The sequence below is a fragment of the Protopterus annectens genome, chromosome 2.part1 (genome assembly GCF_019279795.1).
Source record: "Protopterus annectens isolate FY-2018-M chromosome 2.part1, PAN1.0, whole genome shotgun sequence".
Classification (NCBI taxonomy): domain Eukaryota; kingdom Metazoa; phylum Chordata; order Ceratodontiformes; family Protopteridae; genus Protopterus; species Protopterus annectens.
The window spans coordinates 1,994,871,432-1,994,896,326 of record NC_056729.1 but is presented as its reverse complement, the minus strand read 5'-3'; the positions used below and the strand labels follow the sequence as shown (position 1 = coordinate 1,994,896,326).

The 24,895-nt window shown below is 39.5% G+C and overlaps 1 protein-coding gene across 1 annotated transcript in view; it reads right to left on the bottom strand.

Annotated features, from left to right (window-relative positions):
* COL21A1 (collagen type XXI alpha 1 chain) overlaps window positions 1-24,895 on the bottom strand; it is a 4,597,064-nt gene that overhangs the window by 946,645 nt on the left and 3,625,524 nt on the right. Inside the window, exon 20 of the mRNA XM_044063368.1 lies at window positions 14,951-15,004. Within this exon, the coding sequence (XP_043919303.1) occupies window positions 14,951-15,004 (54 nt within the window). The remainder of the gene's footprint in view (window positions 1-14,950; window positions 15,005-24,895) is intronic.

Below are 24,895 nucleotides of genomic sequence, written 5' to 3'. Positions count from 1 at the left end.
TGCCCGAGTGGGGTATTGTATCGAAGGCTTTTGCGAGGTCCATGTAGGCTGTGTGGACCACCTTCCCCTCGTCAATGGCCTTGGTGACTGTTTCAAAGAAATCAACCAGGTTTAAGAGGCAGGATCTGCCCTTAAGAAAGCCGAACTGGGTAGGATCCAGTGTCTGTAGGTCCCCAATATCTTTATTTATGAGGTCCATGATGATCCTTTCCATAGCTTTGCAGACCAAGCTAGTCAGGCTTATGGGGCGATAGTTTCCAGGATCCGTTGAGGCACCACCTTTGTGGAGAGGGACCACTGTTGCTGTATGCCACTCTTTGGGTACATATCCTGTAGTAAGGCTGAGATTGAACAGTAGTTTTATGTTTGGGTTTAGCTCTTCTTGGAGTTCATGTAGGACACAGCCCGGGACACCGCCTGGTCCCATTGATGCTGTATTTTTTGCTTTGGAGTGGGCAGCTCTTACCTGAGCATCTGAGATGTCAGGGGGGCTGCACTCTACTGGGACAGATATTTGCCCTTTTGGTGGGGGGGGGGGTAGAAGTTTGCGCTGAACCTGTCAGCTAGGATGTTGGCAATGTCTGTGGGTTCGGTGTATTTTTTGTCATTTTGGACTAATTCTGAGCATATCTGGGAATTCCCACCCAGGTTCCTAGCATAACTAAAGAAAGCCTTGTGATTATCCTTAGTGTCCTGTGCAATTTTTCTCTCGAAGCTGGCCTTAGACGATTTTATGAGTGCCCGTAGTTTTTTGCTAGTACTGATCAGAGATGCCTTCCCTTTTTGGGATTTTGCTCTATCATGTAGTAGCTTTCTCCTTCTATTGTATAGTTTGTTTATGGCTGGGGTCCACCAGACAGGACGTCTGCCTTTGGAGGGCTGGGTCTTGGTTTTATTTGGGATTGCATGATCCATGCATTCCTGAAGGTGCTCATAGAATGCGTTTATAAAGGATTCTGCGGTCTGGGCTGTATTTTCCACAGGCCTGGGGGCTTTGAAGGATTCCACCACGGTTTTGAGGAGTGTGAAATTTGCTTTAGAGAAGTTTTTCACTTTAGTTTTCAGGGCAGGGGGTGGAGTCGGGTTGTGAATATCCAGTGAGATTAGTTTATGGTCTGATCTTACCAGTGAGGGATACACTTCTGGTCTGGAGCATAGAGTCCTCATGTTGGTGATGATCAGGTCCAGTATGTTTTCCCCTCTTGTGGGAGTGGTAACAAGTTGTTCCATAGCATTTGAGTTTATAAATTCTAGGAACCTTTGGGCTAGGGTGTTGGAGCTAGAGTAATGCTCCCAGTCTATGTTTGGGTAGTTGAAGTCGCCCAATATAATGGTGTTTGGAGAGACCTTCATATTTTCCAGTGTTCTCAGGAAGGCCGAGTGGGGTTCCTGGGTTTGGGAGGGTGGTCTGTAGCAGGCAATAAACTGGAAGGCAGTTTTACCCACTGTTAGTTGCACATGGATAGTCTATGATGCTTCGTGCTGTGCCACCAAACTGAAGGTGTGGGTATCTTTGACGAATATTGATACTCCCCCTCCTTTTGTGGTTCGGTCCAAGTTTTGGGGATGAAAAGCATGGTATGAGGTATAACCTGGTAGTGCTGGGGTGCTCTCGGGAGCCTTGAACCAGGTTTCTGTTACTGCACAGATATCGATGTTCTCCATGCTAAGGAGAGTTTCGAGTGCATGCATCTTGAGGTTTAGACTTCTGGCGTTGAGTAGCATTACTCTTAGTTTCTTATCCCTTGTGATACCTATGGAGGTGGGTTTGTCTTTTGAGCCTTGCTTAAAAAAGGCACTATGGGGGTAGCAAGAGCCTTTGCCAATATCTGAAAGCCCAGGGGTGACAGGTGCAAGCCATCCCTAGCGAAGTATCGTGGCTTGTTGAGCATGTCATCCCAGGCTGAGAGGCATTGGATCCCCTTTGAATGACACCAATACTTAAGCCAATTGTTGAAATTGATCATCTTGTCTTCATATTGTGGCATCATTCTTGGTGAGGGTAAGATGCTACTCAAGGTCAGGGTCATACCAGCCTGGGCTACATGCTCAGAGAGCTCCTCTATGTCTCTTTTCATGTAGTCCAGGGAGGTACATCTCAGGTCATTCACACCAGCATGGACAATGACTGAGTCATATTTGTACTTGCCTTGGAGTGACCTGAGTGCTTGTGTCATGTGGCGGATCCTAGCGCCTGACAGGCAGCTCACCGTGACCTTCTCCTTGTTCAGCCTGGTGAGCGGGACGTCAGTGTGCCTGACGATAGAGTCACCTATTACAAGTGTATCAGGTGTGTTGTTTAGCCTTAAGGGTTGTGACTGTTCGGCACACTGGCTTTGTGAGCTATGTGTTGCACGTGTTTTGTTTTAGGGTAGCAGTTGCTTGGGTGTCTGCTTTGGAGGTCTCTGCTGCTTAGGCAGATTTTTATTTAGAGCCTCTGAGTATGTTTTTGTGTGTTTATGTGTTTGGTTTGCTGTCGTGGTAGGTCTATGTGAGACTGGAATTGTAGTGAGTGTGGTTTCCTTCTCCTCCTGACAGGTTTCGCCAGTACTGAGTTGAGAGAGCTTTGCCTCCAGTGTGGCTATATGGTTGCATCTCTCACATGTGTTGGAATTTGTTGGGAGGAGGAGAGGGTTGTCTGTGTACATGAGGCAGTTGTAACATTGCCTCAAATTTCCCAGATTCACCAGCTGGACCGGAGAGGAGATTGACAACTGACCTTTGGACATGCTAGAATAGTATTGGGAATTCCTTTATAATTGAAAAAAAGGGGCCAATGGGGAACACGGTACTTAAGGGGAGTTTGTGAGGGTGTAGCGCTTTTAATTTTTTAGTGCTGACTTATATAATTGCTTTAGTGAGCAAGTGCCAGGTATCTTAAATGCAATGTGTTACAGGTAACTTAAATGCAAAAACAACAAACAGTAACTTTCTTTCAAGTGAAACAAGGAAATAAGTACAGTAAGCAATGCAGATATCACTAGGGATCCACAGAAGCGCTGAAAAGCCGCATTTTAGGTGGAATTAGCATTTCAGGGAAATAACAAGCAAACAAACAACAAGCATACAAACAAAGCTAGATTCAGCAGGCCTGGATCTAGTCTATGCTACAGCAAACAAGGTGTACCAATTTCAGTAAGAAACAGTTCGAATATGCAGGCACTATAAGCCTTTAACCAGAAATTCCCAGCTCAGAAGGCCAGAGTCCAGCCTCTCCTCCCACAAGAGTGCAGACCACGAACCTTCTTAATGTAAAATAACTGGCCTGAAGCCCAAGTGCTTAAACCAGAACTAATACACTTTTAGAATAACAGACACTGAGCCCTCAATCAGCAGTTCCCAACTTAGAAATATGTAAGCTACCTGTCCTGCCACCACAGTGCAGGCCACAAACCTTCCTAATGTAAAACAACTGGTCTGAAGCCCAAGTGCTTAATCCAAAAGACTTAGAATGATAGCTACACTTTAATCAAGTTACTACCAAGCAGTAATAAATACAACTGAATACTTTAAAGAATGCCTGGATTAGTGCTCAAGTTATACAAACAAAGCTAGATTCAGCAGGCCTGGATCTAGTCTATGCTACAGCAAACAAGGTGTACCAATTTCAGTAAGAAGCAGTATAAAATATGCAGGCACTATAAGCCTTTAACCAGAAATTCCCAGCTCAGAAGGGCAGAGTCCAGCCTCTCCTCCCACAAGAGTGCAGACCACGAACCCTTTTAATGTAAAATAACTGGCCTGAAGCCCAAGTGCTTAAACCAGAATTAATACACTTTTAGAGTGACAGACACTGAGCCCTCAATCAGCAGTTCCCAACTTAGACGGATGTAAGCTACCTGTTCTGCCACTACAGTGCAGACCACAAACCTTCTTAATGTAAAACAACTGGTCTGAAGCCCAAGTGCTTAAACTAAAAGGCTTAGAATGAGTTACACCAAGCAGTAATAAATACAATTGAGTACTTTTAAGATGACGCAAAGGCAAAATAAAGTAGGAAGAAACACAAATACAGTAAAAGCAGATACATTTTTTTTTTGAGTGAGCAAATGAGATGGGCCCGGGAGTTACAGGACAGAAACAAGTGCAAATGCAGGCCTTCAAATCAAAAAGTTGAGAGAGATGGAAGACCGCCCAAACGGCCAATAACAGAAATTCTGGGCCAGAACCACTCCTTATGTGGTAGACAGGTTACCTAGTGCTTACCACTCCCACTGATAAGCTAGAAGGCTTCCCTCCAACACAGAAAGGCTTGGGGGGCTCAGAAGCTTACAAATAGTCCTAGATACAGCAAATCTGTTTTTCAGAAAAGTAGCAAAAACAGTAGTAAAAACAATTCACATGCAGTGCAAGCTGGCACCCTTGAGTATGTAGCAATATTAGTCCACACACAGTTTGAAAAAATGTAATTAAATTAAAAAGGACTAAAAGCAAGTGCAGAAAGGGTTTATTAGGTAGAATGCGGTAAAGAGATGGGACAGGGGGAGTGTCCTAGATCAAATCTACAGTGGGGAGGGCACTGCAAAAGCCACCAAATTTAAACTACAACCAAGAACAGGGAGGGGAGGTGAGGAAGACAGTTTCAACAGAGATGTGAGGAATCATAGTGCAAATTATAAAACCAGAAAAATATATACTGATCTCTGTATATTTGCAGAACAGTAAGACAACAGATATCTAAGCAACAATTTAGCTCTATAATACAGAATAATACAGAAAAATATACTCAGCTCTATATATTTGCAGATAGTCTTGTAAGGCTGTCTCTCAACACACAGGTTCCACTTTAAATGCAGACTGCTGCTATTAACAGGTCAAATTAAGGGAACCTAACACAAGCTATAGAAACCAAAATGGGGGTGGGGGGTGGGGAAGACAGTTTCAACAGAGATGTGAGGAATCAGAGTGCAAATTATAAAACCAAAAAAATATATACTGATCTCTGTATACTTGCAGAACAGTAAGACAACAAGTATCTAAGCAACAATTTAGCTCTATAATACAGAATAATACAGAACATATACTCAGCTCTATATATTTGCAGATAGTCTTGTAAGGCTGTCTCTCAACACACAGGTTCCACTTTAAATGCAGACTGCTGCTATTAACAGGTCAAATTAAGGGAACCTAACACAAGCTATAGAAACCAAAATGAGGGGGGGGGACAGTTTCAACAGAGATGTGAGGAATCAGAGTACAAATTATAAAACCAAAAAAATATATACTGATCTCTGTATATTTGCAGAACAGTAAGACAACAGATATCTAAGCAACAATTTAGCTGTATAATACAGAAAAATATACTCAGCTTTATATATTTGCAGATAGTCTTGTAAGGCTGTCTCTCAACACACAGGTTCCACTTTAAATGCAGACTGCTGCTATTAACAGGTCAAATTAAGGGAACCTAACACAAGCTATAGAAACCAAAATGAGGGGGGGGGAGACAGTTTCAACAGAGATGTGAGGAATCAGAGTACAAATTATAAAACCAAAAAAATATATACTGATCTCTGTATATTTGCAGAAGAGTAAGACAACAGATATCTAAGCAACAATTTAGCTGTATAATACAGAAAAATATACTCAGCTTTATATATTTGCAGATAGTCTTGTAAGGCTGTCTCTCAACACACAGGTTCCACTTTAAATGCAGACTGCTGCTATTAACAGGTCAAATTAAGGGAACCTAACACAAGCTATAGAAACCAAAATGAGGGGGGTGGGGTGGGGAAGACAGTTTCAACAGAGATGTGAGGAATCAGAGTGCAAATTATAAAACCAGAAAAATATATACTGATCTCTGTATATTTGCAGAACAGTAAGACAACAGATATCTAAGCAACAATTTAGCTCTATAATACAGAATAATACAGAAAAATATACTCAGCTCTATATATTTGCAGATAGTCTTGTAAGGCTGTCTCATTTAGCCAAATTATTAAGTAGATTATTAAGTCTGTGATTTTATCCAAGACAATATACTACATGGCTGGAAATATATCAACCTTAGTTCATTTGGCAATCAAAATATATATATAAATATATACATATACATTTTGCATGTAAAAATCAATCTCTATTTTCATAACCTATTGTTAACAAAGATCTCTTTCGTCCTTCTAGACTTCTTCAGGTCTGTGTACAAGAACCCTAAAAACCTATATAATTGTATAATTAGTTAGTATTGTTATTACACATCATTTTGAATAAAGTGGAAAAAAGAACCAGAAAAAAATAAAAATAAGAAAAATGTATGTATGATGATGGAAACAAAATATACACTTAAATTTCAACTGATTTAAAATGTTAAAATGGTATTTAAAATCAATTTGTAGAATAAAATAAAATAAAATACAATTAGTCATGTAAACAATGTGGCAATTTTCTAAGTTCCAGTGCACTTTTAGTTGAACAGTAGTAGTTTAGTCCAGGCTTCCTAAAAGAGTTCAGCTTTAATTGACACATGAGTTCATGTTTCTCCAGAATATTCGGGATGTCTCCTTCAAGATCACCCATGTCTATGCGATCCAGGATCTGGAACTTAAAACCTGTGTGTCTTTTATGAAGAGAAAGGTGTTTGGCTAGTGCATTATGTTTACATCCAGAGCGGATTTCTGACAGATGGCATGAAATTCTATGCTTGAGTTTATTTACAGTCTTGCCCACATAGAATGCATCACATTCATTGCACTGTGCCCTGTAAATTACTTTTTTAGTGTTACAGTCACCCCCTGCACTAGTTTTAATGATCTTTAAATAAGAGCAATAAAAACTATCACCTTGCTGTATAAATATAGAAAATGTACAATTAGTTTCACATATTTTAGTGCTTTTCTCACATGGTCTAGGTTTAAATTCAACGAAAATTCTAATGTTCCTGGCCTTCGTATAAACAAATGATGGGGCTTTACCCAAGATGTTAATCAGAAAAGGGTTTCCTGTGACAATGTCCCAGTTTTCTTCAATAATATTTTTGATACTGTGATAATCCAAAATGTATGTCAGGATGCAGCTATTTTTGCATTTGTTATTCTTTGTGGAATTACTTAACATTTTTCTACTGGGGAGGTTGAGTGAAGGTGCTTCAGTCCTTTTCAGTTCTATAATGGATTCCAGGATGTTTTTTAACATCTGACTTTCATAGCCTCTCACTAGAAAATCATTCTCTAAGTTGTTTAGGTTTCTCAAAAATGGTTCCATCTCTGGTAATTTGAGCTAATCTATAGTCTTAGGACTTCACTACATTATACTTGTTTTTGGTAGGATATAGACTTTTACTGTGGAGTAATAAGTTAACCCTTGTTGGTTTTCTGAATAGATCAGTGGTGATTTTATTATTGTTGGTGTCCTTGGAAATCTGCATATCTAAGAAAGTGGTTGAAGTACAGCTATGGGAAGAGGTAAACTTCAGGAAGGGGGTTGTTTGATTGAGGTAAGTGATAAAATCTCCAAGCTGCAAGTTGTCACCTTCCCACACAATAAAGACATCATCAATAAAACGTAAATAGCATGTGATATGCTGCATGTAATCTGTGTTGTTTAACACAAAGTCCTCCTCCCATTTGCCCAGGGCTATGTTAGCTATGCTGGGAGCCATGGCAGCCCCCATTGCTATACCAGTTTTTTGTTTGCAGTGTTTGCCATTGAAAGTAAAGAAATTGAAGCCCAGTACAAGATTAATGAGCTTGCTTAACTTTTGCAGTTGTGCCTGTGTACCCTGATTATGTTTCTTAAAAGACTCCACAGCTACTGTTATACAGTAATTGTGAGGGAGCACTGTGTACAAGGATTCCACATCAGTAGTTACCAAAATACTGTCAGCTTCCACTGTAATGTTTTTTATTTTCTTCAAAAAATCAATTGAATCTCTTATGTATGACTTATTCTTTTCTGTTAGAGGTTTCAGCAAGTAGACCATGTGAGAAAAGCACTAATAGATGTGAACCTAATTGTACATTTTGTATATTTATACAGCAAGGTGATAGTTTTTATTGCCCTTATTTAAAGAAGATCATTAAAACCAGTACAGGCAGGGTGGAAAGGGTGGAGAAGAGTGTCAGGAGTGATTTGTGACAGACGGGTACCAATAAGAGTGAAAGGGAAGGTCTACAAGCGGGTAGTGAGACCAGCTATGTTATATGGGTTGGAGACGGTAGCATTGACGAAAAGGCAGGCATCAGAGATGGATGTGGCAGAGTTAAAGATGTTAATATTTGCACTGGGTGTGACTAGGATGGACAGGATTAGGAATCAGTATATTAGAGGGTCAGCTCAGGTTGGACAGTTTGGAGACAAAGCAAGAGAGGCGAGATTGCGTTGGTTTGGACATGTGCCGAGGAGGGATGCTGGGTATATTGGGAAAAGGATGCTAAGGATGGAGCTGCCAGGTAAGAGGAAAAGAGGAAGGCCTAAGATAAGGTTTATGGATGTGGTGAGAGAGGACATGCAGGCAGTTGGTGTGAAAGAGCATGATGCAGAGGACAGGAAGAAATGGAAACAGATGATTCGCTGTGGCGACCCCTAACGGGAACAGCCGAAAGAAGATGATGATGATTAAAACCAGTGCAGGGGGTGACTGTAACACTAAAAAAGTAATTTACAGGGCACAGTGCAATGAATGTGATGCATTCTATGTGGGCAAGACTGTAAATAAACTCAAGCGTAGGATTTCATGTCATCTGTCAGAAATCCGCTCTGGATGTAAAAATAATACACTAGCCAAACACCTTTCTCTTCATAAAAGACACAGGTTTTAAGTTCTAGATCCTGGATCGCATAGACATGGGTGACCTTGAAGGAGACATCCCGAATATTCTGGAGAAACATGAACTCATGTGGCAATTAAAGCTGAACTCTTTTAGGAAGCCTAGACTAAACTACTACTGTTCAATTAAAACTGCACTGGAACTTAGAAAATTGCCACATTGTTTACATGACTAATTGTATTTTATTTTATTATACAAATTGGTTTTAAATACCATTTTAAATCAGTTGAAATTTAAGTGTATATTTTGTTTCCATCATCATACATACATTTTTCTTATTTTTATTTTTTTCTGGTTCTTTTTTCCACTTTATTCAAAATGATGTGTAATAACAATACTAACTAATTATACAATTATATAGGTTTTAGGGTTCTTGTACACACACCTGAAGAAGTCTATAAGGACAAAAGCGATCTTTATTAACAATAGGTTATGAAAATAGAAATTGATTTTTACATGCAAAATGTATATGTATATATTTATATATATATTTTGATTGCCAAATGAATTAAGGTTGATATATTTCCAGACATGTAGTATATTGCCTTTGATAAAATCACAGACTTAATAATCTACTTAATAATTTGGTTAAATAAGAGGTACCACATCATTATATAATTTTATTTAAAGTACATAAGGGATATATATTATTATGACAGCTATTAAGTAGGGCAGGACCAGCTCGAATGTCACACTGATGAGGGAAGGGATGTGAATTTAACATGTGTACCAATAACACTTTGTTTTACAGCACAATAAACCACTCCCATGCCTGATAAAAAGTAGATATATATATATATATATATATATATATTTAGAAAGCTTGTGAGGAAATTATTACTCTATTTTTGTTTTACTTGGATCGCTTGTCTGTGTACTTAATAAAGGATTTTTGACTGGAAACAGACGCCTGCCTTGCTTGGATTACTTTCGAAGACAGTAATGCTGTACAATTATATATTTTCTATTATTACTTTTTGTTTTGTTTTGTTTTGACTTAAGACGAGTTTATGTTCGCTACTTCTACTACTATTGTCTGATCTGATTAATATACAGTGATTAACTAGAAATGTATGGACTGAAAATCTTCCACACAGAGACGTTTCTTACACTGTTTTGTACTTATCATAAAGAATACAACTTCTACGGAATGGTCTTCCACTCCACATAAAGTAAAATATTCATCTTACTAAATTCAAGGTGGGCAATCGCAAATTCAACCCTTGATTAGCATCCCTTTTCCTCATGGACAGGGTAAATGTAAATGTCCCAACATATACTTGTTCAGACCACGCTGGGGTACTCAGTAAAATAAAAGGGCTAGAACCTACCATGGGAATTTAAGGCTAGGCTTCTTAACAACATCACAGATTAACAGCCTAGTAAGTAACTGTGAGCCTATGAACTTAAGTCAGCAGATAAATGTGACTTATGGGAAGGTATTACAAGCCACTTTTATGAATGTTAACATATTAACAGCTCACTGACAGAAGGCATGCATAATCAGCTAGTAGATTGGGGCTAAAGTTCAAGTTAAGAAAGGCAAACATCATGGTAAGCAATACCACAACCAGTTTAGCTTTTGTAATCACTAGTGTTCTACTAAATCTAGAGAGCAGTAGCAGTGGGGATTATTGTATAATTCAAGAAGAGTAATACAGACCGCACTCAAAATAGGAAAACGTATATTTGTAAATGTCTGACTTCAAGAGACAGAAAAGAAAATGTGCAATACAGCAGGCAGCATTGATTTCATTCACTGATTTGTACTGTAGCTAATCAGTGCAGTTTAAGGAGTTTAGATAATGGTTAAACTAGATCCATAATTACTTAAAGGGACTGATATTTTCTTTTGGATCTTATTTGGAGAGGGAACAAACCACATTGTAGGTACTGAGCTTGACTCTAGTTCCAGCGATACTAACTTAGCTTTAGATATAATTTATTGGAGCTGTTTTATTAATTTCAGTACTGCCATTATTTAAGGAACTGCAAACCAACTGACATACCACTAATATGGGAGGGGAGTAGTCACACATTTGTAATTTGTGCACTGAATACATGCACTGTTAATCCCTCAGTGTAACTGCCTTTTTTCCATGGTGTATATACATGTCTGAAATACAAAATTCATGATGTTAACACATAAGCTAAAGCCATTACATTACAATCCTTTAGCTGGATACTTAGCATACTGGTACAGTTATCGTCTTTGATGGGTAATGTAAGCCCCTTTCATTTCCTTTATGTATTGAAAGTAGAAAAAGTAGTTCGATTTTGCAGGCAAAATAGTGATCCTGAAAATTTAATTTGCACACTATGATCTTCAGGTTATGTGCATTTAGTTAAGGTGCACCACAAAACACTGTTTGGATATTGAAGTGTATTTATTTAATCCCACACAAGAAATCTGTAGTTTCATAGCAAGATAGTGAATTAAGTGCACCAAATGACTGACCTGTTAGTTGCCTATGTACATGCCTTAACTGCACTTTTCACAGCATACTATTCCAGTATTACTAAGCACCAAATAAGCTGTTTATAAAGGGAAGACCATAATAACTTAGGCATATGTTTGATAGTGAATTATGGTCAATCATTTGAACAAGTGCTACTGTTGCAATTTTTTACGCTTAGAGTTGAGTCCACTAACAAGTGAAAATGTGCAGATGTGTGAAAGAGGCAGTGTAAAATAAGAAAAAGGGCTCAAACCTTTAAGAATATTGAATGATGGCCATCTGTTCTATGTCAGTCTTATAGGCTCATAGATAAGTACTAGGCTAGCTGCCCTTGTGGGCCATTTTAAGCCTAGCCAATTTCCTTTTTGTGCTTGAAATGACCTGTCCTATTTGGTTATATACTGGCTTTAACCATCCCATGGGTGATAATTATATATTACCCCTAAAGAGGATAACTGCAATCATACCATAGATAATTTGAGAGGACTTGTATGGGATAAAGCATTTAGGAGCTGCCTCTGTCCATTAATAGTACAGGGGGCAGTCTTGGGGTAAATATTCTGTTTCCCATCCATAAGTTGCGCTTGAATATGGGCAGAGATGAACTTTATTTTATGTGAACTAGGAGTCTGTTCCACAGGAGTGGTATCCATTTCAGGATATACCTGTTCCTCCAAACCATTCTCTTGATATTGCAAAAGAGGTTTAGATCCCTAGACATAATAATTCTGATGCCATTTGTCTTGCTGATGTGCAGTAAATCCATCAGTAATAGGTTGGAAGATGCCTTGTATATCAGACACAGGTCACCTCTAAGAAGTCTCTAGGATACAGAGTATAGTGAAAGGAATTTGAGTCGGTCCATGTAGGATATGTTCTTTAGGCCTTGTATCCTTCTAGTAAGGTATCTGTGGGCATTTCAGTTGATGCATGTGTTTGTAAAGATAATAAAACAAAATGAAATGGTGGCCAAACGCAGTTGAATCCACAAATGAATTTATTGTTGTTAGCGCTTTCATGCACTATGCCTTAGTGCACTTCTTCAGACAACATATCATTGGGTAAAACCTCTTAAATGCAAAATACAATTAAGACATAATTATCAACACACCCAGTCATTAATGCATCACTTAACTTTTAAAACCACATGCTCATAAAAGGTGGCCCATGGCATTTAAAATTAGAAGAGCAAGAACTGTTATGGCAGTTAAAGACCAATGCCTATGTTCACCCTGGAATTAACGATGTTTGTTCCATCAAATGTTTACTTAAATTAAAAGCTTTGGAACGATAAATTATTAATTCGAATAGTATCCAACGTATTGCTAAAGAAAGACTTCTATTTCTTTGCTTTTGTATATAGGCAAGATATGTGCATTAGAAGTTTTTTATGAGCAAGTGGTTTTAAAAGTTAAGTGATGCATTAATGACTGGGTGTGTTGATAATTATGTCTTAATTGTATTTTGCATTTAAGAGGTTTTACCCAATGATATGTTGTCTGAAGAAGTGCACTAAGGCATAGTGCATGAAAGCGCTAACAACAATAAATTTGTTTGTGGATTCGACTGCGTTTGGCCATCATTTCATTTTGTTTTTTTAGTTTTGGTTCTTTGTTTGTTTTTATGTGTTTGTAAAGATACATGTCAAAGTGGGCATTATATTCAATGACTAGCCTAATGAGGACTGAGTAAAGGCAGACAATGACATCCCCAGATCTAGACACAGTCCCTTTGTTTATAAGCTGTGCAATATAGAAGAACTTTCTTATAACAATGGACACGTTGGTCAAAAATTAGGTCACTATCCACATATGTTCCTAAATCCCAAACAATTGGGTTAACTCTTAGGGGTGTATTTTCAATGTGGTAGTTCCCGGGGGTAGATGGTTTTCCAAAGGCTACAATAATGCATTCTTTGGCATTTAGTTTCAGTCCATAATTTTGACACCAGTTATTTATTTGAGACAAACCTTCTTGCAGGATGGCTAACTCATTTGGGGATTCAATGACTGCTCTTTGATTGTAGTCATCTGCAAACTTACGACAGCCAAAGCACTTTACAATTGGCTTATACTTCAGAAGAGTAGATGCTAAACTGTCTGTGTTCTTCATACTTGCCAGTACTTTCTTAACTTGCTTTGCAGGGATTCTAGTAAAGTAAACAGTGCAAGAACGGAACTGAAAAATAAGGAGAGTAGAAGGGGACACTAAAGTCATGCATTATTTTTTCCAGAACTGGACAAAATTGAATGAGTAGTGGACAGATATGGAAATAAACTCCAGAAAATTATCCTACTAGGTTTGTTTTGGTTTTGTTGTATTTGTTTGGATGCCCGGAAAGTAGATAAAGTTGATAAAAACATTAACTTTCAGCTTTTCATTCACATTCTTTCCCTAAGCACTGCAAAGGCTATAATCATATACAGGATGGGATTATAGAATGTTTAGCTGGACTAGAGCTGTTTAAATTTTTTTTTTTTAATATTTACTAAATAAAACTGGATGATATTCTTTAATTAACATGAATTACTGATATATATATATATATATATATATATATATATACACACACAGACACACACACACACACACACAGTTTACTTGACTTCATTGTGTTGTACTTGTAAATGCTATTGTCACACTGTTCACTTTTTTCACTACTTGTATCAAAATTATTTTGGAGCTTTTCTCCCCAGGCTTCCTCTGAAAAGGGGCTTTCTACCAGTTGGGCGTTCTCTGTAAAGAAATTAAAATAAATAAATAGTGCAGTGGTATATTTACATTTAATTGCCTTGTGAATGAAGATCACTGCTGAAAGGTGAAGATTAACCGCAATACATACCCGCTGCTAGTTAGCTAAGGAGTTGAGATTATTGTGTGGAGGATTTTAATGTCTGACACTGCCAGTACAAAGATTATCCAATGATAGTCACTGATGACTGGGATAACAAGGTGAGGGAAGTAATATTGGTGAGTCTAGTTATTAGAACACAATCTAAGGGAGAGATGCTTTAAAACTCTTGAGAAAAATGACCCTTTGTGAATGGTGGAATGTACTGATATGTTAGGCCAGTGCTATGTGCAACTGAATGATTGTTAAATACTGTGTGAAATACTTAAATCAGGGTGGTGACTACAATTCTTTTCTGGGTAAAAGACACCTACAGGCAAAACATAATTTTTTTGAGTGTGAGTTAAGCATGTAATTGGCTTTATTCTAGTTTGAAATATTGTCACTGTGCTTCCTGGTATGGTAGTCTTCAGTTCAATTTTACTATAAAGGTCTCTCCTCCTTCTCTTAAATGGTTAACTATAATAATCCAATTTTCCAAATACCTTTATGTTGCATTACATTTAAACATGGACAAACCAACAAAATAACAAAAGATGACTATATCCACAGGATTTCTTCAGAATCTGATATATGGGACGAAAGTACTTATTTTAATTTTTTTATTGTAATAAAGCTGGACGTAAAGTTTTAAACATGATTTGGATTTATTTTATGGATCTCTAGAACTTTGTGGTTGGCCGTCAAACTGCTGACTAGTTATCGTTTGTTCTTTCGTTGGTTTGTCCTTGTTGAACTCATTGCCTATTTTTAAGTATTATTACATTTAAACACAGTGCACTTCAGTAGTCATAAACTATGATGAATTAAATGCGTAAAGGTGGAAGAAAATATTTATTGTGAATTTAATATATTATAATAAACAGAATTACCTTTTTTCCTGGAATCCCCAAAGTGCCTGGTAATCCTTGTGGTCCTATGTCACCCTAGGGAAAATCAAACACAAAATGAAGCAGTAAATGTATCCAAAACATTATTTCATAACTCATTTTGCCAGACAGGATGCAGCTACTTTCCTAAAAAAGCAAAACCTTTGGATGTTTTTCTCCTTTGTTTCTTAGCTGTAAGCCTTCGCACAAAATGGACAACTGCATGATACCAGCACATTTTACAATACATTCATCCACAGAACCAGTTAGTCCCATATAAACAGAATAAAGAGGATATCAAAACAGGAAAGTTATGCATGTCACCTGCAAGTAGCTATGAAGATATCAACTTAAAGCTCAGGGACATGACATCTACCTGTCATAAAATACAATCTTCCATAGTGTCAAAAACTATTAAAGCAGGCAAACTAACATGTTTCCTAATTCAATATTCTTCTGTATCATTAGTAAATTTGAAAATTAACAGTAATATTTAGGGCAACAGAGTCACAAACATAATTATTTTTAATAAAATGGCAGTAGCTAAAAGTTAAGTCATAGATAACACAACAATGTTATGTTTTAGTGTGAGCTTCAGTTTAATTCCTGAAAATGCTATTTGCAGCAGAGTGAGAAGGCAATATCAATGTCTATGGTCCTGGAGATGAAAAGGAACAACAGTGGTTTAACATTTGTAGTCTATAAAGTAATAATGCATGAAGCAGCTGCAAGTACAATTTAAGACAGCTGTTCTTCGGTGCTTTCATACTGTCACATTACAAAATGTTTATGGAAGGCAGATCATATATTTTTCCATCTTAATTTAACTTTTCACATTCTTGCCTATGTGAAGTATTAACAGTGGCAGCTGGTGACTTCAAATCAAAGAGGGGCTGCAGGAAACAGCTGAATGGGTGGAGCCAACAGGAAGGGGTGTGGCTGACTAGAAAGGAGCAGAGCTATGCTCAAAATCACAAAAACTAGGACTTTAATTAAATACGGTGCACTGGGTGCCAAACCGTCATTATGAGAGTTCAATCTAGACAAAATGAAGTGGAGAAGAAAAAATATATATTTCAATGCATTGGCTACATGACAGCTTACTTAATATCTAGATGGAAACAAAAAGATTGTTAGGCATGAAAAAATAAATTACTTTTTGAATACATTACTGGAATGCCAGTCAAAATCAAGTATGAAAAAACAAGCAGCACTCAACTCAAACCACTTCTCCTTGCACTGCAGGTCTAATTATTTATATTCAGCTTTATAAAAATACCAAGTAACATGCTGGAAGTAGTAATCTCTGTGATACACCCACTTGTAAAAATGTTTCTTATCCAAAAAAGACCTGCTGCCTGACAACTATCTACTTGTTTCATGGGGAAAACATGATCAAAGTAAAAAATGAACAGCAAACAAGAAACAAGCTCAAGATAAATTGCTTAAAGGATTACTGCACAGGTTATGGGCCACACATGATAGACTGGCATTCTGTTGAGTTTATGGGTAAAGCCTGCAAAGATGACTGCAAGTCTCCAACAAATGTAATGAGCTTCTGAAAATACTGTAATCCTGGCCTTTATTACAAATACTGTCATATGCATTTCAATCGCTAAAGCTTATATGTTATCTAGTTATGTAAATATTCTTTGCATGGCAACAACAAAAACGGCTTTTAATGTTGATAAATTTTTAACAGTATGCTTATTAAAGCTTATTTGCATCTTACAATCTCAGACAAGCTTACCTGATGGTCATTAAAGCACTGCTACCTAAACACAGAGCAACAGGCACTGCAACAACATGCATTTTCTGAATAATAAGAAGCATAAATAAACAGTATATAAATATGACAGAAAACCAGAACATTTTGCAAAATCAAGGACAGATGAAAAGCCACTGTAGTACTTGTGTCTACCTTGGATGAGAGGATATGCTGCACACTTTCACTGCATAACTGTGCCGTGCCTTGCCTTGCATGGACACACCCAGAGTCACTACATGGGGCAGTGGGATACAACATGTATGTCACAATTTGAAATGTCTCTGGCTGACGGTGATGGCCCTGACACATTTGTCATACCTCTCAACCTCAGAGCAAGAAATCTGGAGAAAGCCATAAATAGAAGTGGGACACAGGCCCAAAAATAAGGACAATTTTTAAATATTGTTCTTATAAACTTAGAAAGATAATAGAATAATAGGTCTTGAATTAGTATGCATTTTCAGAAGGGTATGAAATCTGAAACTCGAAAGACTGTCATTATTTTCTAACTTCAATCTTTAATCATTTGCCACTAATTTACCAGAACACCACAATTTTATGAAAAACTAACCAAAAATGTAATACAAAAATATAAAATAGCCACACAATACAGCTTGGAACCTGTCAAAGAAGGGACACTTTTTTAGTATTAGTACTGTTAAGTTGAGCTGCTGACAAAATAAGAGAATCTACATGCATTTCTAAAATAAAAGTAATCTGTAACTCTAATCATTACAATTATTTATTAATTGTAAACTCTCCACATTTCTTCCAAAATTGCCATTTTGCGGAGTGATTATTATTGGGAGAGCAACATTTTGAGCCACAATCGGGGACAGTTGAGAGGTTTGGATATACCTACTTCTATAAAGTGATTTATATGCACGTACCTCTCAACTTCTTAATGCAGGAAATCTGGATAAGGCCAAAGTATTGGGGGAACAAACAAACAGTACTAAAAATTGCTCTTGTATAAACTTAGACAGTTGATAAAATAACAGGTTTTGCTTTAGCATGCATTTTTCTGAAGGGTATGAAGTCTGAAACTCAATGTCTGTCATTATTTAGTGACTTCATTCCTAACTGATTTGCCAGAAAACCATAAATTTTATGAGGAACAAACCAAAAATAAGAAGCAAAAATCTATTAATTCTGTGAAAATCTGGACAGTTGAGAGGTATAGTTCAGCTGGGGAATTGTGCAGCAGAAATCCTACATGACGGACTTAGCTCCGTAGGTGTGGACAATAAGTACCCCCCCCAAAAAAATGAAGATCTAAGAGAAGTGATTGCTTCAATTTGGCTTCATCACTTTCAGTAGCATTCAGACTCAATCAGCGAAAATATTCAGCAACAAAAAAGTTTGTGCTTAAAGACTGTTGATTTAACTGGTTCCTAATCGAACACCTCCAACCAAGAACTGGTGGGGGCATACCTGAGCTGATCAGATAATCAAAAAACACCTTCCTGATTGTATTCAATTATATTCCTTGTATAATACAGTACAGTTGTTAGAGGGCATTTTAAATGTATTGTTTTGAACATTTTTCCAGTAAACAATGAAACAAACGCATACACCAATAATGAGAAAACTGCCCAATTCAGAACATTTCCATCATAAAAGTCTACTCAGACTTCTATAATCCACCAGTATCAGTAAATATGCATAATCTCTGCAGAAGTAAAAGTCATCTGAATAATTCCACATTAAAAGAGATCTATAACTAATGAAGAGGTTGCTGCTAGCAAACAACTTTATATTTCATTGTTTCATTTACAAAAAGTGCCTGTTGCCCTTGAGGAATAAATTGCTTATGTTACATTAAAAAAGGATAAGCTAGTAACACTGCAATAGGGAATGGATGGCAAACTGATAACAGGTTTATAGTTACTAGGTATCTCCGCCATAGAGAACATTCTCAGGACTGCAGTATCCATCCCCTTTAAAAGTACAACACAGTACAGTAATGTATCTATATACTGTGGGAGTAGAACCCACAGCCTTCTGCATCAAAAGTAAGTATTCAACCTGTTATGCTATTTGTAATGCAAACCAACTCACCATCAGAAGCATTAAACTTCTCCTCCCCTGAAGCTCTTAGCTCCTTGTAAAATCCACTCGACACAACTGTATCTCTCAACTTTGCAGCACAGGATATGTGGAAAAAGCCAAAATGTATTGGGGGGACAAAAGCCCAAAAACCAGGGACACATTTTAAAAATTGCTTGTATAATCCTGGAAAGTTACTAGAATAAAATGTGTTACCAATAGGTGTTTTACTCTCAAGTCTTCTTGAACCCAGGATCCTGCGCACTACAATCAGACCAACATACCACTATGCCAAATCAGCTGTTTCATGAAAGACAGGAAGATTGAAACTTAAATGGCTATCATTTAGTGAATTCAGTTCTCACCATAGCTCTCAACCTCTTAGCACAATACAACTGGACAAAGCCAATAATGGGGGAATACAGCCCCCAAACATATTCAGTGAATTCAGTTCTCACCACAGCTCTCAACTGCTTAGCACAAAAAACCTGGACAAAGCCAATAATAGGGGGAATACAGTCCAAAAATAGGGACAAATTTCAAATATTGATCTTATAAACTTAGAAAAGGTTTTGTGTTACCATGTATATTCTGAAGAATATGAAGCCTGAAATTCAAATGCCTGTCATTATTTAGTGAATTCAATCCTTCACTGATTACAAAAATCCAGAAACCACAGATTTTATGAGGAACAGAGCAGAACAAAAATATGAGGCAAAGATCTGCAAAACTTTCACAAGTGGTGGTGGGTAGGGAATTCAGGCTCTTGTTACCTATACCCAAGGCAGGGTTTGACACTGAGTAACTCCAGCCACCAGGCATATTTAACTTGGGCATTTCACACACACACACACACACACACACACACACACACACACACACACTGTATATATTCCCTTTCCCTTGCAGCTTTGTGGAGACAAACCCAATTCCCTTCACTTGTAATAAATACAAATTCCCTTCCCTTGGAGATTAACCCAATTCCCTTCACTTGTAGTGAGAGCCAATCAGTAGCTATCCACGTACCTGACTGCAAACATTTAACTCTGATCCCCTTCTGGTCTATGCAACTGTAACTGCATAGAGGTCTGAGCATCTGTACACTGATGCCTTCTCTTTATAATCTAGACTGGTTTAATAGCAGTCTAGATTTTCAGAAACCTGGAACTTGCCGAGCACGCATGCTCAGTTTCAGTTCTGGGACTTGTACTAATTATTGTATTTTTAAATTAGAAGTTATGTACCTACCATAACGTTCCATGTTAGTTGTCTTTTCTCGCCTTCTTTCTTGCTGGATGGGGTTCGGAGCCGATCCTCGGCTCCGACTCAGCACTTGCTAAGCTCGAGAGCTAATTTTACCAGCTCGAGGCAACCCTATATCCCATGATGCAAGGCAGAGATTACTCAGATCTCATTTGGTAGCTAAAGAAATAATAGTATTTTCTTCCAACTTAGGAGGAAGAAAATAAGAAATACTAAATAACATCATAACCCTCTAGAAAGGATCCACATAATCTAGTGACACTAGGAGATGAACAGCTAGAAAAAGGTAATAACCTCTTAATAGAAGATGTATAATCTTCTCGGTCTGACCAGGCTAGGGGGAAGGAGGGCAGGACGCAAGAAAGAAGGCGAGAGAAGACAACTAACATGGAACGTTATGGTAGGTACATAACTTCTAAATGTTAAGTTGTCAATCTCGCCTTCATTCTTGCTGGATGGGACCGCGTCCCTAGCACCTCTATCCTGGGTGGCTCAATGGAACAGACTCTTGAGAACAGTGGAACCAAAATTTGCTCTGTCTCTGGAGACCAAATCTAATTTGTAATGTGAAACAAAGGTATGAGGAGAGGCCCATGTGGCTGCTGCACAAATAGTGTCTATTGGAAGTCTAGCTTGAAAAGCTGTAGATGTAGCTAGAGCTCTGGTAGAATGGGCTTTTGGGTTAGAAACCAACTCTTTGCCTCTGAGCTGATAAATGTAAGTGATCACGGAAGACAGCCACCTAGATAAAGTTACCTTAGAAACTGGAAGGCCTTTCCTGTTCTCTGCATAGGATAGAAAAAGTTGATCAGATTTCCTAAAAATTTTTGTCTTATCCAGATAATATCTGGGCTGACGGTGAACATCGAGATAATGTAACTTTTGTTCAGCTCTATCAGAATAATTCGGGAAAAATACTGGAAGATCAATGGACTGATTTAGGTTAGTCTGAGATGCCACCTTTGGTAAGAAAGACGGATTAGTTCTTAGGGATACCCTATCTTTGTGGAATATTAGATAGGGAGGGCGAACACAGAGAGCATGAAGCTCAGATACTCTCCTGGCAGATGTAATGGCAACTAGAAAAAGTGTCTTCCAAGAAAGCAATTTCAAAGAACAGGCAGCTGCAGGTTCGAACGGGGGAAGAATCAAGGATGTTAAAATTAAATTTAGATCCCACTGTGGTGGGGGGTCTCTAATTGGAGGTTTCAATAAAAAGATACCGCAAAGGAATGCCTTGCAAAGTTTACGTGACATAATGTTGTGGTCCAAAAAGCCTATATGAAAATTTGAAATGGCTGCCAGTTGAACTTTCACTGTGGAAGAAGAGGATCCTGAATTAAAAATGTCAGCTAGGAAGTCCAATACCGAATGAATTGGAGTAGTATAGGGGTCTATGTTCCTAGCTTTTGCCCAGAAAGAGAAACGTCGCCATTTACTAGTGTAGATCTTTCTGGTAGAAGATTTTAGGGAAGCTACTATGATATCCCGTACAGGATTAGAAATCATAGGAAGCCTGGCTAAGGATGGAAGTGGAGCAACCAAGCAGTGAGGTTGAGAGAAGGTATGGATTGGTGCAGTTGACCCGACTGGTGGGTCAGAAGATCTGGAACCGGGTCCAGATGCCATGGCTGTACCAAGAGGTAATGATGTAGGAACAGAAACCATATCTGTCGAGGCCAATAAGGGGCAATGAGAATCAACTTGGCTCTCAAGGCGGTTGCTTTCTGAATTAGCTGAGGTATCAGCGGAAAAGGAGGAAAAGCATAAAGAAGTCCCCGGGGCAAATCTTGGGTTAGAGCGTCTCTGGGGGGATGGCCTGGAAGGGGGAAAAGAGAGAAGAAGTCTGGGCATTTGCTGTTTTGAGGTGTAGCGAAAAGGTCGCAGCAAGGAAGGCCCCACTTCTGAAAAATCTCTTCGGTCACTGACTGATTGAGAGACCACTTGTACGGCATGAGAATAGCTCTGCTCAATCTGTCCGCTATGATGTTGGATTTCCCGGGGATGTGCGCTGCTATCAGAAACCGGTGAGAGGAGATTGCCCATTGCCAAAGTCTGAGAGCCTCTCGACACAGTGGATAGGACTTGGTTCCGCCCTGTTTGTTTATGTACCACACTACGGACATATTGTCCGTTTGGACTGCAATAGTTCCCAGGGGAAGAGAGTCATTGAGGGCTTGCAACGTTAAAAGCACTGCTCTCATCTCCAGAACATTTATGTGCAGATGGTACTCGAAAGGTTGCCAAGTGCCATGGACCATTCTGCCCTGATAATGCCCCCACCCGATCAGGAGGCGTCCGATGTAACTGTGGCAACCGGGCAAGAGGAACAAATGGTCTGCCTTGATGGATTTGAGGGGCGATATCCACCAAGTCAGATGTCTTTGCAAGTTGGAGTTACTATGATCTCGTGACGCATGGGAAGTTGTTGAAAGGACCATTGGGTGAATAGCATCCATTGTAGAAGCCGCATGTAAAAGCGGGCGAGGGGAAGAAGTGTTATGGCGGCCGCCATAAGACCCAGTACTTTCAGAGCAAATCTGGCCTGAATTTTGTTGCTGAATAGAATCACTTGGACGTGTCTTTGAATGTCCAAGATCCTTTGGTCTGTCAACCTTGCTGAAAGTTGTACAGTGTCCAATTTTGCGCCTATAAAAGTAATATATTGACAAGGTGACAAGGCAGATTTTTTGAAATTTATAGAAATTCCTAGCCCTCTGTAAGTGTGAATGGTGTAATTTCTGGCTTGGAGAAGCTGATGCCTGGTGGTGGCAGTGAGGAGCCAGTCGTCTAGATATGGAAACACCTGGAATCCTTGACGTCTCAGGTGAGCCGTAACCACTGCCATGCATTTGGTGAACACTCTGGGGGCTGTAGTGAGTCCAAAGGGCAGGGCTCTGAATTGGAAGTGACTGGTCCCCAGCCGAAAGTGGAGAAATCTTCTGGAGCGTCTGTGAATTTTTATGTGATAGTACGCATCCTGAAGATCTATCGAGCACATCCAATTGTCCTTGCCCAGAAAGGGCAGAATGGACTGAAGCGTGACCATCCGAATCTTGATTTCTTTACAAACTTGTTGAGTTTGCTCAGATCTAATATTGGTCTCCAGTCCCTGTCTTTTTGGAACTAAAAAGAACCTTGAGTAGATTCGGATCCTATTTGGTCTGCTGGGACTGGCTGGATGGCTCTTTTACTAGCAGTTTTGATATTTCTAGTACTGCTAGTTCCCTTAGACCGGGTGGAACGTCTGGAAGGGTTCCCTTTTGTTGAATTGGGGTTTGAATAAAGGGAATTTTGTAACCCTCGGATATAATTGACTGTACCCATTTGTCTTGAGAAAGGGAAAGCCAGGCTATTGGGTACAGCGATAATTTCCCCCGACTGCCTCCGAAGGCGGACAATCGGGCAATATCTCAGGGATGCTGGAAGGGTTTGTCAGAAAGAGGCTCTCTGCTACCCTGATTCTGCGGACCACCTCTGCCCCTAGGGAGGCGTCTATTATTGTTACCCCCTCTGCCTCTGGGGGTAAACTGACTTCGTGCATCAGGCGTGACTCCTTGAGATTTGCGGAACCACATTTTCCCTCCCTTCTGTCCTTTGGGGTAAGGTCTAGAAGGGGTGGAGAAACGGACTCCTACGGCAGAAAGAGTCTTGCCATCTTGTTTGCATCTAGTCAAAGTGTCTTTCACTTGAGGACCGAACAAGGTCGAGCCATCAAAAGGGGAGTTTGTGAAAGACGCCTTGAAGGGGTCTGCAAAATTACAAAGCCGCATCCAGGACTGATGCCTTAAAGCCACTCCTGTGCCTGCGGCCCTACTCGCTCCATCGGCTGCATAAGAAATGAGCCGCATGGAGGAGTTAGCAATGGAGTTAAGGATTCCTAGCTGTGAGCTAATCTTATCCTAAGACCCAGCAGCTGACGGATCCTATAAAACTTCTCCCAACTCTTTAAGAACATCTCTTTGAAGGCGGGTGAAGTGGCATAAGTAGTTCAGCGATCTCATGGCAAAAGTCGCTGAAGAAAAAATCCGCTTACCGTACCTGTCCATAGTCCTAGAATCCTTATTAGGAGGATGGACAGGTACTGAAGGATCAGCTAATTCCTTCTTGGTGGGCAGCAGCCACCACCATGGCATCAACTGGGACACCCTTTGTTAAATATTGTCTATCTTGTGGGGCAGTAATAAATTTTGAAGGTCTCCTGGGGATAGGTTCCACCAAATCTGGAGCCATCCACGCCTTCCGAGCCACTACCTCCATGAGAGGGTCGAAAGGCGGAGACACCCAGGAGGTGGAGGGTCGAGATCCGAACGCCTCCAGGTATACTGACTCGTCCTCGGAGGGATTAAGGGAGGGCCAGTTCCCCCTCTGTTTAAGGATTTCAAGGATGTCTGAAAATGAGACATCCTCAGAGGAGGACCTTGGGGATCCCTCCGACTCATCCAAGTCAGTATCTGATGTAATAGACTCAGGGGAGTCTAAATGTTTCCTCTTACATGTCCTCTTATGCGGGGGTTCTCCTGACGGATCAGGAGAAGCCTCGGAAGAGGAAGATATTCCCAATGGGGAAACCTGAGGCGTTGGATCTCTGGGTCCGGGAGCAAGAGAGTGGGAAGAGACGTCAGCAGGCACTGTAGTGGGAGGAGCTGATGGAACTGTCCGTTGACTAAGCCCAGGGGCTAGTACACTCCTCATCGCCTCGAAGGCTCCCCCGTCAGAGAGACCAGAAAGTTCCCACTCCGAAGAGATAGGAACCCCAGGCCTCACCGAGAGGGAAGGCTCCGAGGCAGATGTCGGGGCCGAGCTCACCAACGCCGAAGCTCCGAGAGGGAGAACGGGGTCGGACAAGGGTCCGATGCCACTCGCCC